Consider the following 12,136-nt stretch of genomic DNA (forward strand, 5'->3'; position numbering starts at 1 on the left):
ACATCTCGAGGGAGGTTCTTCGGAGGAGAGGCGAAGAAAGATTGGACAGGGCTCGCGAAAAATAAATCCGGGGAAATGTATAAAATGAAAACAATTTCCCGGGCATAAGCAGCGGCACCACCAAGGATTTCTCTCCCTTTCTCACAATTTCTCCCGTTGATTTATTCCGAGCAAAGGGGATAAGATTTTTCGGCATGGGGGGATGGAGAGTTAAAAATCCCACCCGAAGATTCCCAGTGCCACTTTGCGCCTCCCCAGCAGAAAGATCCATTGATCTTAGCCGAGGAGAGCCGGTGGAAGAAGAGGCCCCCATACTTTAGCCCGCGCCCCCAGCCGCCCCCACCCGCTCGGGGCCTTGCAACACTTGAGTCGCCCCACCGAGAATTCTGCACACTATATTCTTCCTCCCACACCAACCCGACCACCCTCCCCGAGTTATAATTAATCAGGGCGGCTCCTGTAGGGATTTCGACTACCACCCTCTTTCCTCGTCGGCACAAGATTTCAGCGCCTTCTCCTGGGGATTGCGGGCATCTTTGCCTGATTAGTAGTGACCAACAAAACCCTCGCTCCTTTGCGTTGTATGTGTGACTCCCCTTCGCTTCCCTCCCACATCTGCTCTCCGCCACTTTCCCGAGTGGATGCCGTTGTTGTACCCCTTTGGACGATGGAATGGGTGTGGTGGGCGGTGTTGCGCTAAATAAGAGAGAGAGCTGTGGCAGTTGAAACGCTCTGTATCATTTCGCTGGGAAAGGGTAAAGGTGACTCAAAGACGCGTACTTTATTCGAACCCGCTGACTTGAGATACTGCTGGAATTCGGTGCTAAGATTAAGACAATCCGCTGCCGCGAGTTAATTAGAGTCTTCACCATAGGCCAGTGTTGCATTAAGTTAATTCATTGTGACAAAGAACCAAATCTAAAAACTATGACAAAGATAATTATATTTAACAGCATTAAAAATACGGTATATTCTTTAGAACAAGCATGTAGTGGCGCAGACGCAATTTTTTATTACTTATTTGTTACGCTCCATTGTTTACATGATTCCAAGAATTATTTTAGCGAGCTTAAGGTTTATTTATTTTAAAATGAAAACGACTTGAGATGTATAATGACCAAAACTGCAACGTATATGGCTTCAAAATTTGAGATTAAGTTACAAAAGTAATATAAGAAAAATCCTCAGCAATTAATACATCATTTTGTATTTAAATAAATATATTTTTAATGGCTGTTAATACTCCTCACTCATAATTAATAGAGTTAATTAAAAATCATAATATTTAATAAGTAAATTATTAAGGGAAATTTTATTATTATTATTGTTTTACGTGTAGGGCGATTTAAGAATGTCTCAGATAACATAAAAATCTCAAAATTCTTCCTAAGAATTGTTTCGCGGTAATTCGAAATTTTAAGGAAACAATAACCTCCACTTCAGAAAAATGAGAGGCAATTAGTGGCTACTTAATATTAATCCTAAAGTGCATGGGGTATGCTGAGGAGCACCCTCCAGCTGGCAAAGGAGTATTGAAACCGCATTTAATGCATTACGCGTGGTACAAGGTGGGAGCCAGAGGAGGTGCCGAGTGTTTTGCGGCAGCTGAGCTCATATTTCGACTCTGGAAGGTCACAAATCCTCCATGAATTAGTGGGCCACCGTTTGTGCTCCAACGGCAACGCCGAGGTTTACATTCGCCCGCATACGCGAACAATCGCTCAAAACTTGAATAGAACTCTCGTCGCTTCATTTAAACTCAATCTACAGGACTTTCTTAAACCCTTCTTGCGCCCGATTTCCAACAATAATACTTCAAGCTGCGCTCCCTATCCCATTTCTCTTAAAAGAGCCTCGGCGTAAATTAATTGGTTATTGCAAAGACAAATTACATCATTTTACACATCCCACTCTTCATTTTCACCGTATCAGTACGTCTTAACTAGTTTTGACATGAGTGACTATAATCGGTCATTTTTGGTCTCAAATTTAAACCATGGTAAGAAAATATGAAGAGCAGAGGACAAAATGTAATGGCCGAAAATATTTAACGCCGGTTTTCTGGAAATATATTGTATTATTCCTTTCAAAATAAACACAATTATGTCGGTAATAAAATTAGTAATGGTGGGAAACGATAGAGACAGGAATATATATTAATTTTTCGATTCAAAAAAGGGAATAAAAAGATTTTACAGTGAAATAAATATAGCAAGCCAGAAAATAATTATCTCAGCTCAGAAAATGATTAGCTCAGAAAAGAATTTCTGAGCTAAGATAAATGGATGAGCAACGCTTACTAGTATGCATAATTCAGGTTGACATCTCGTGACAAGCATTATGCAACAATCCTGGAGTTAGAGACGAAGAAATAAATTCTATAAAGCCTAACAATAAAGGATCAAATTATAAATTATTAGGTAAGGTCTAAAGAAGTCTTCCTCTTTAAAATTTACGTTATCGTTGACATTACACCTTCGTTCTCCATTTTTTGTCCAGCCTTTTTCTTAACAAACAAAATTGTTTTATGAAAACAGTAGAGGCCAGAAATTTAGGAATCATTCACGGTCACATTCCAATAATGTTTTTCGGTTAAATTCCCAGAAATTTTGACAACCCCCACGGAAATCTTCTTTTTAATGATCCGTACCCATCAGCATCATTTCTTGAAGCCCAGTAGCCCTCCTTTCAGAAGCCGCAAAGGCAATACGGTATTATGAATACATTTGTGCGCACACTGAGAAAACGACTACGGCACGGTCCCATGTGGTATCTCTCAAGGAAACTTCTGGATCTTGTACATCGTTCCCATTTAAATGATGGCTATTAAGTATCTTCATGATTTACTCCCTCTCACTTCCTTTCGCGAAAGGGGCTGCTGGTAACTAGGTTGATATTTGCGGTGAGCGGAAGAGGAACAGTGGGCAATAGTAGAGAAACCTATCTCGCAAAATATCCTAATTGCCCGTTTGTCGCCTGGGGGAAGGAAGAGACCACAGTTGTTTCCCGGCATTCGTAATAATGGAGTCCTCGCCGGCAGTGAATTATCCGTCGATAAATTTAGTTCGCATCTGTTGTAATAACAGGCGCCCTTTACACAGGACGCGTATTCGGTGATCAATGATAATGGACCCATTGTTGAAATAGACGTGGAGGCTCCTTGCAGCAACATGTTTCCTTTATGGTGTTAAGCAAGGCTACTTTTTTTTACTAAACCTGGTAATGTCAGGAGAAGAGAAGTAGATGGGAATTTCAGCCATTAGCGCTGTTTATGAATATGAAATGGTTTCTCAATGATTTCAACATGAGATTCATAATATTGTTATTGAATTATTTTCAATTCTGAATGTACCGTCATTCCAAAATTTTCAGTCCAATTAAAGCATTTCTAAAAACCTGAATGTGACCTCTTTTTATAACATAGTGTGCAGGAACAAGAACGTGAGCAATGATATTTTGGATCGTATAAGCCTTCGATTTTAGCTCCCGCCCTTAGATCAGCGTAAGTGCAATTAAAAATTTCCAGAAATAGTAGAGAAAATTAAACTTGCTGAACGTGATATCAGTTCTAGATAAAAATCATGAGGTAGTGCTTTAAAAATATCAGTTTATGACTCAACTTTAATTTTGTTATAGTCGTAATTTAGAAATCGCCATCTTTGGCATTTTCGTCGTCTTTGATATTATTTCTTCCTGCTCAACTTTTGTCCAGCCCTTTTCTTGCATGAATTCTTAGAAAATTTATCTCTGTTGGTGATGAATTACCCGAAATATTATTATTTACCCCTAAAGAATTCATATATCATAAATTTCTTCTTATATCATCACAGTTCTTCTAATTTTTATCCGTAGGTACGAAATATAGAAAGAATTATTACTCACCTTTTCCGTTGGTTCGTGGATCCACACAATATCAGCGGGTGGATTGCCATCAACATCACAAGACATGGAAACGGTGGAGCCTTCCTCTGCTTCCACACTCTGCGGTCGAACACGAAACCTAGGTCCATCTGAAATGAGAAGATAAATCGGTTTTACAGATTAATACTTTATTAAGTCACGATATATAATATATTGATATAATAACTTGAATACCATGCATAAATTTATGGGACACCTTTAGAAGACCCAAAAATTAATTTAAAGCCATCGGTATATGTAAGAAAAAGTTGAGAAGTTCACCATAGATACTGTGTGGATAACAAAACTAAACCCTATATATCGGATAGCATATGTTTTTTAACTCAGTAGCTTAAAAAATTGTAACCGATAAACCGAATATTCCCCCTAGGAAAAAAATTTGCCTCTTACTAATTCTTCTAATCATGGAAACAGCGAATAAAGGAATATATCTTCTACAATCCTCACGTAATTATAAAATTAATTGCGACATAAAATAAGGGAAAACACATCCACACATACACCGCCGTCGCCACACACCATGAAGCATTTAATGGAATAAATTCAAAATACATTCAAGTCAAAAAGTAATTTCAGTTTTAACCTACTACAAATGATCACACTGTGTGCACTATGAAATCGTTTCAGGCGCATTAGAGTAATTTTTACGGCCCATAAAACATTTCTAGGTTAATAAATCTGTCATATCACTCTGCAATCTTCTGGAAAGTTAAAATTTGACGGAGAAACTGAAGCTACAATGAAAATAATACTATCCCTAAGAAGAAATGAAAATATTGCCTTAAATTACTTTAAACAATCCCCAATTACTATGCATCTAAAGGGATGTTTGATCTCCTTTGTCACCGAAGCCATCAACGGTGAATAACGATAACTCCCTCGGGTACAATTTAATTACCGTGAGAGCAAGCAATTTTTTTCCGACATTTCAGCCGCGATGCATAAAAACACATCCCTTTCCGTTTGAAAATTCGGATATTGAACGGAAGGGGAAAAAATAGCAAATATATCAAAAAGCAATAAAATTCATGGCTATAGATTTGAAAAGAATTGATCGGCTGGCGTTGTTCTCCGCGGATTCCCCCATCCGTGCTCACGAGGTCGTATCAATAACGTATACGGATAATGCGGTGTTCTGACATCCGCACAGTATCATGAGTAACGCCAACTCATTCATAAATTCCCAACAATTCATGAAACTTTCATGTCCACCCCGACCCCCTTTGCTGAGTGTACGACTTATCATCAATCTTTCGCGGCTTAATTTAAAATGTCAGGACTCAAATGCACATTATTAATAATGATTTAAGAGTTGTAAAAAAAACTTAAAAGGGTCATTGAAGAGTGAAAAAATCGGAATAAATGCTGTTGAATAAAATCGAACCCAATATAATAATAAAAAAGACACATCCGGTCATATATCACATCGAAGCACTCACAAAAAAATAACACATGCATGTACAACAAAACGCTATTGGAGACTGAAATCACCGATGGCGGCGCTGAAGGCACTGATGTAATATTCCAATATGGCCGACGCATTGAGGATAGTGTTGTGCTGATACCATTGGTGTAATATGATCAATCGTCGAGCCGCTTCCAAAAATGAAGTAGAAAAAATCAAGGAAGGTTTTTCTTGGCTTTGAGGAGGTATTTCGATACCTAGGAGCATCGACAAAAATCAATAAAAATTCAGCAAGTAATAACTTATAACTTAAATATCCGTTACTAGCTCACGGCGATTGCCCAAAGGGTCCCTAATGATCATAAATGCTTGACTCCGATTAAAAAAACACTATTCTTAGCCGGGAAGAAAAGAATAAAGTATAATACGTTGGTTACCTTCAACGCCTTCATGCTACATACCATCGACATACTAAATGATGAACCGCAATAATGAATGGCAATTAAATGACACCATGCATAAATATGAATGCATAAAATCTATTAATTAAGACTTTATCATAGAAAATATCCAACACTGCTAATGGTTTATGAACGTAGTTTCCTAAGGTTTCCAAACTGTTAGGTACCCTCGTTGCTCTAATTCCGAATTCGGGCATTAGTTGGAATGTTACTAGTCTGTATTATCGAATTTCTAATGACAAAAGAGGACTGGCTTTTGACTACAAGTCCTAGGAGGCCGGAGAGGGAAGGGGTCAATGTGATAGTATTTTTTATCCATTTTCCTCTCTACCTAAATACCCAAGACGAGGACTCTACCCCGCCGTCACCGAAACTAACAATCTTGAATATCACGCTACTTTCCCTTTCATATTTTCATCAATTATATTGCTCAGCCTTCATGTTTTCTGAAAACCCTTCCCTGACATGCATTGAACGTTAGTTTTCTGCGACCTTATTCACCTCTTCACCCTAGGCGGTTCCAAAATTGAACGCTGACTCTGTTTTAATTCCAAACCGAATCCCCAGTGGCGGAATCTCCGGACCATCTTCCCATGCCAACTTCCTAGTCAATCGATTGACCCTTTTTATTCCATATTTCGCCCAACATGGGTTATTCATGCCTTTTTTTATTCTAACTTTGCAGTGTGTTCCCTGTTTCGGCGGTGGGGACCATGTAAGGTTACTGAAAAAAAGGACGAGGACAGAATTCATGAAACCGGGATACTACTCGTTTTCTTTCACCAACGTTGGCTTGTACCTTTTGCGGCATAGTAAAAAAATGCAACCCCGCCGCCTTCCGGCAAACAGACCTCTTCGGGAAAAACGTAATTGAACTCCTTCAAAAAGCAACGATCCCAACATTTATTTCCAATCTTCCGGCATCATTTTTGCTTCCAAAACCCCCCTCCAGGCCCCCGGTTGAATTCTGTTGTCCGATCCATCCCACGCCAAAAAAACTTCTATCCGCTCTCTCTTCGCCCATCCCTTCCCTCGCCGGAGAATGAATATCCCTCAGCCACCATTCCAGCCCAAGTCCAAAACAAAACTCTTGAAAAGGCCCCCTCCTCTCTACGTAAAATCCCATCGAATTGTTTCCCATCTGATTCCCCGCCTGCTTTGACTCTCCCCGAATTCTACCCAGCCTCTTGCTTCTCCTCTACCCGTTGCCTCCCCAGCTAACTCCTCACATGAAACACACCAAATCCCCACTACCCTCCTATCTCGCCTCCCTTTTCCGGTCCAGCGGTCATCTGAACTAGCTTAACGATTTTTTATTTCGTTAACGGAATTCGTTTCGTTTATCTCTCCGATACTCTCTCATTCTTTCCTCTCTTATTTCGACCCCTATATCCTCATTCCCGTAGGGTGGTGGGAAGAGTTCCAAAAAATTTCCCCTCTCCCTTGTACACTATTGCTTGTTTACACGTCAATTTTCGCCACTTTTTCGGTTCTCTTCTTTCGAGAAAAAAAGTCTACCTCCTTCACGTCCCCACCTCTCTTCGGCATTGCACGATTGCTTTTTTTCCCGAGGAATTTCTAACCCTCGCTCATTTATCTTTTTTTTCCATCGAAAAAAGCCCACCTAATTTTGTACGGTAAACGTTGTATGGTCGAGCGACGCACAGACGTTTGTGGATATTGTTGTAGAACCTTTTTGAATCAGGGAATGTCTTGGGAAGTACACTGAAAATGTGGTCGGTCTCAAAAACGAAACGACAATTTACTTGACGAGTTACATACATGACGAGTATGATAGTGCCGGTGATCATTATTAAACTCTGATACATAAAGACATCATAGCTAACATGCAAGGGATCGAGTACGAACACAAAATTTGGAGAATAGGATGTCTTTCAGATCAATTCAGTCCACAAAGCCGTGGGATATAACGAGGCTAACAGGCGAAGGAGCATTGGAACATTATTCTTCACATTACCTTAAGATACTGCATCTCATTGATCTTTTAAATTGCTTATTTACCTCAGACCTAAGTACAACTGCTTAGTACATTGTTTCTCTTTCAAATGAAAAACGCGAAAAAGTTTTCCTTTAGGTATTTATTTCATGCTGCATTGACTTTACTTGATATCCAGCATTCAGTATCATTATTGACGTGTAGGTATGCCCGTGAAAAAAGTAAGGAACGGAGATTTTGGGCACTTATTTGACGAATGTTAGTGAAATATATATACGATAAATCTTGCTTCCTATTAAATAAATTGCAATGTTTATTATCCAAAAGTACCATGATTACCAAGACCATTTACGATGATTAACAGTCAGTAATAATTGATTTGATTGGCCTTTTCCAATTTAAGGCATAGGTACACATCGCCAAGTGAACAATGTAGAACACAGATCAAATGCGAATAAAGTTTTCCATCTGATCATAACTTGGTCAAATGTGACCAGGTTAAGTATTCCTGCGAAGAGGAAAAGTATTACACGTCAATTTTTCATTAAAAGACGACCGTACGAAAGAGTACCGATAGCACTTCAAAACTGAGAACTCGCGAACTTCAAAAGTTGACCATTACGCTGGGGTACGACATGAAAAATGTAAGGGAAAGATGGCACGATTGAGAAAATAAGAGAGATGTCGTCACAGCACGGCATCAAAGCCCCAGCTGGTAGATAGCATTCCGTTGGATGGGCCAGGTCCGTGGGGTGTTGGAGAAAAAATCGACTCGATAAAGGCAATGAGACGAAGGAGGAAATGAAACAAGCTCCTCAATGATTTACGGTTCCCGGATTGAGGAATGGGCGAGGAAAAGGTTGGATTGGAACATTCTCTCTGTTGCGGGGACCTAATTAGGTTTTCATTTTTCTTCTTGCTCAAAGGAAACGGAGAGCGGAACAGTATGAGGGCTAGAAGTGGACGCCAAGACGGAGGAAAAGGAAAAATGCTATGCCGGAAATACGGGTAGTACGATCTATGGAAGAAGAGGAGAGAAAGGGGATAGAGGTATCCATAACAGACACCCCCTGAGCATCAGAATGAAATCTTTGACAATTAATACTGAAAGAAAACGGATAAGAAATTATTAGAGAGAAATGGGCTAACTTAGGTGATGACTATAGGGGAATATAGCTTTGGACACAATCACCAAAGAAAATAAATAATATGGGATGTTTTTGGCTACAATTAAATTTATAATCATTTCATAAATTCATCTCGATCGTATCAAATTCATTGAATACTTATCAACGTTAAGCAAAACTTAATTCCCTGCTGAAGTAATGAAACCCATATTACATTTAGACAAACTAACGATTGATTCGATGCGTTAAATTCCAAGGATAAATAAAGGTTAACTAGTAGGTATGCACTTTTCCTGTTCATTCAGAAATTCAAGGATTTTGGAATTATTTGAGTAATGTTAAAGCCAACCAAAATGCATAAGACAAGGCAAGTCAAATATTTGAATTGGAGGAATTCTTGACAAATTACATAGTAATGAATGACAAAGCGACCATATAGCTCCGCGAAATACGAAAAAAAAAATATGGTAAGATTTGCTTCTGAAAAATAAGACAAACACACATATCTATTTGAAAATGGATGGAGAAGGAGACGATATTAATAAATGCATTGGGAAATATATAATACTTCTCCTGAGATTTATTAGCTCTCTAATTTCACTTTTATAGAAGGAAATGTTTCAATTCCTAGTCCTTTATGGAAAACCTTTTTATCCCCAGTTATCACCTCAATAACGGTAGAGTATAATCAACGCACCAAGATTATTTTTAAGAGAGGAAAGTGGGTGGATGAATGAGAGAGGAAAAATCATCTAAATGGATTGGGTACTAGATTGCAAAGGTTAAAAAATAGTGAAAGTAGACACGAAGCATTCAAAACTTGGGCGGAAGCTATTCGGGTGATGAGAGTGTTTGTGAGCAAGCACACGAAGAAACACAATCAGAGACAGCAGAACTTGATTCTGTGGTGACTGTGAACACAGGAAATGGAAGACCCCATCACTGTGGTGAATGAAAAAGCTGCGGAAATAAACGTGTGTTCCATCATCAGTGAGTACACAGAGCAAGCGCAAACGTTGGACAAACCTACGTCAAAGAGATTTCCTGCTCAGAAATAATACCATTGACACAGGCCTAGAATTTCCTCAAAAATTCTTCCAAGCTAGAAACTTTTCGAATTGGGTTATCCTCAATGCTTTTAGATAAAAATATTTAACAGTCATAGGCGTAGGAGTAGGATGATAATACGCTCATTTTACTGATGATTCTAGTTCAGATTTGAAAGCGTCTTTTCCATACACCTGTCATCCATAAGCGACATAAATTTCAAAGATTAGGAAGCGGAAATAGGGTATCAGCAGAGATTCTTCTCATATGATACAACAAAACTACCACCTACACTATGCATACCAGAGTTCCTCTTTGAAATGAAAAAAATTTGAGTCAGCCCTGGGATGTGCGTTGTTACTTGCAACAGAATTCTGAAAAAATACTCAACTAGAATATTAAACTACTGAAAAGGGTGTAGCATACCCTACATTAAACACGAAGTCTGTGATAAATTAAAAACAAATGGAGTATGGTATAATGAGCAGGCCGCCAACTACGGCTGAACACCGACCGTGGTAAATGGCAATTCCTCCTACCTACGAGGCAACTCTAGTTCGAGCCTCGCTGCATCACCCCCACCAACTTTATGTACCAGCGTGTGACTGCGAATGCGCCGCCCGTCCAGCTCCCCTCGGGCCCATTTGACTCCTCATCTCTGGCACTATATCTCGCAGATCTCGCGTGTAGCTTCCTTAGGTAACGCTTCCTCCTTAAAAACATTACTCAAAGCCGCGTTACCTTCCCTGGAGGACGAGGCATTCTTTTGTTTGGGCCTTAGAGACCAGAGTGACTCGCCTCGATGATATCCTCCTTCAATCACGACATATCCCGGGAGAGTCGGGCATGGGGTTCAGAGATAAATGGTGACCCGCTACCTTTCTCAGTCGCGAAACAGCAAGAAATGCGAGTCCATATGATTTAGAGCAGGAGGCCACCTTACTTGCTTAACGAGTGGTTCGCAGCAGCAACATTCATCCTTCTTGAAACATAATGAATAGAACACATAAATCGTTCATGGGAAGGTAGTGTAATGAACTACAAAAAAATAATATAATAACTACTTTGGTTGCTGGCCACAAGTAAATGATACATTTATTCTGTATGCAAATGAATTCAGGGGTAATTGAACAAACCGAGACATCGTAGTAATCAACCTCATCACCGCTCACGCGTCCAATTCAAATGTATTTAAGTTAGAATTTAACATGAAGAGTCCTATCATAATAAGTGCCCAATTGTATCAATTTCCATCCAAGTCATTTGGCTCACGCGAGAATAAAAAATATTTCCGTCCAAAATGTAAAGTGAAGGAATTCATGTGTTTTAATATCATCGTAGTATTTTCCCTTGCTGTTTTAGCCTTATTCTATTTATTCACGTTCACATTTATATCATATTTGAGATTAGGTTCCTTTAATTACATGGATATAAATTATTCAGTATGTAAAACATCCACTATATGTATAACTCCTGAATCAGTAGAACTTATGATATAACTGAATTTTATTTTCGAAATAACTTCATCGTTAGAAGATTACTTTAAAATAATGATTTTATGTATTATTGTATGGTTATACATCTTGTTCAATCAATTGGTGAACTGATGTTGAAAATTAGTTTTCCATTCTTTTCTTCGGATATGTTTTTACAAATTATTTTTTTCAGACATGCTTACTTATTTACGAGCAAGGACCACACATAAACAGATAACACTAAATACGCCCTCTACGCCAAATACACCCTTCTCTGCAAACGAATGGACTCCCAGCGACTTTTAAGTTTCAACAGTATTGCCGAGGAGGTATGTAACCCGGGCGAAAATTTTCAAAGAAACGATCTCCATCCCTATATTTCCGTTCTTTCACATTCCAGCTAGACAACTCGCTAACAACTCTTACGTTTCATAAAAAGTTCTTTTATATCTTTGACAAAAAAAATCCTCACCAAAGAGGAGCTATCTTGAATTTATAAATGTTTTCCCCGCAATAGGCAATCAAGCAAAAAGACGCCACCATTCAGCAACCAAATGAGCAATTGACAAGCGAAATTTACAAAACAAGCCATTAAAACTAGGGATGGGTGGATATGGAAAAAACCGGTTACAGTTTAACCAGTTATTTAACTATGGTACAGCATTCGAGCATTAAAACCTGACAAAAAATCTAAATTTTTCGGGTTATATAACCTGAAAGTATTACATTTTGCATGCGCATCT

The 12,136-nt window shown here is 38.9% G+C and overlaps 1 protein-coding gene across 6 annotated transcripts in view; it reads right to left on the reverse strand.

Annotated features, from left to right (window-relative positions):
* LOC124166530 (irregular chiasm C-roughest protein-like) overlaps nucleotides 1-12,136 on the reverse strand; it is a 766,129-nt gene that overhangs the window by 14,578 nt on the left and 739,415 nt on the right. For all 6 annotated transcript variants that reach the window (XM_046544081.1, XM_046544080.1, XM_046544078.1 and 3 more), the window contains one exon: nucleotides 3,883-4,010. In XM_046544081.1, coding sequence (XP_046400037.1) covers nucleotides 3,883-4,010 — 128 coding nt within the window. The remainder of the gene's footprint in view (nucleotides 1-3,882; nucleotides 4,011-12,136) is intronic.

The sequence above is a fragment of the Ischnura elegans genome, chromosome 10 (genome assembly GCF_921293095.1).
Source record: "Ischnura elegans chromosome 10, ioIscEleg1.1, whole genome shotgun sequence".
NCBI lineage: Eukaryota > Metazoa > Arthropoda > Insecta > Odonata > Coenagrionidae > Ischnura > Ischnura elegans.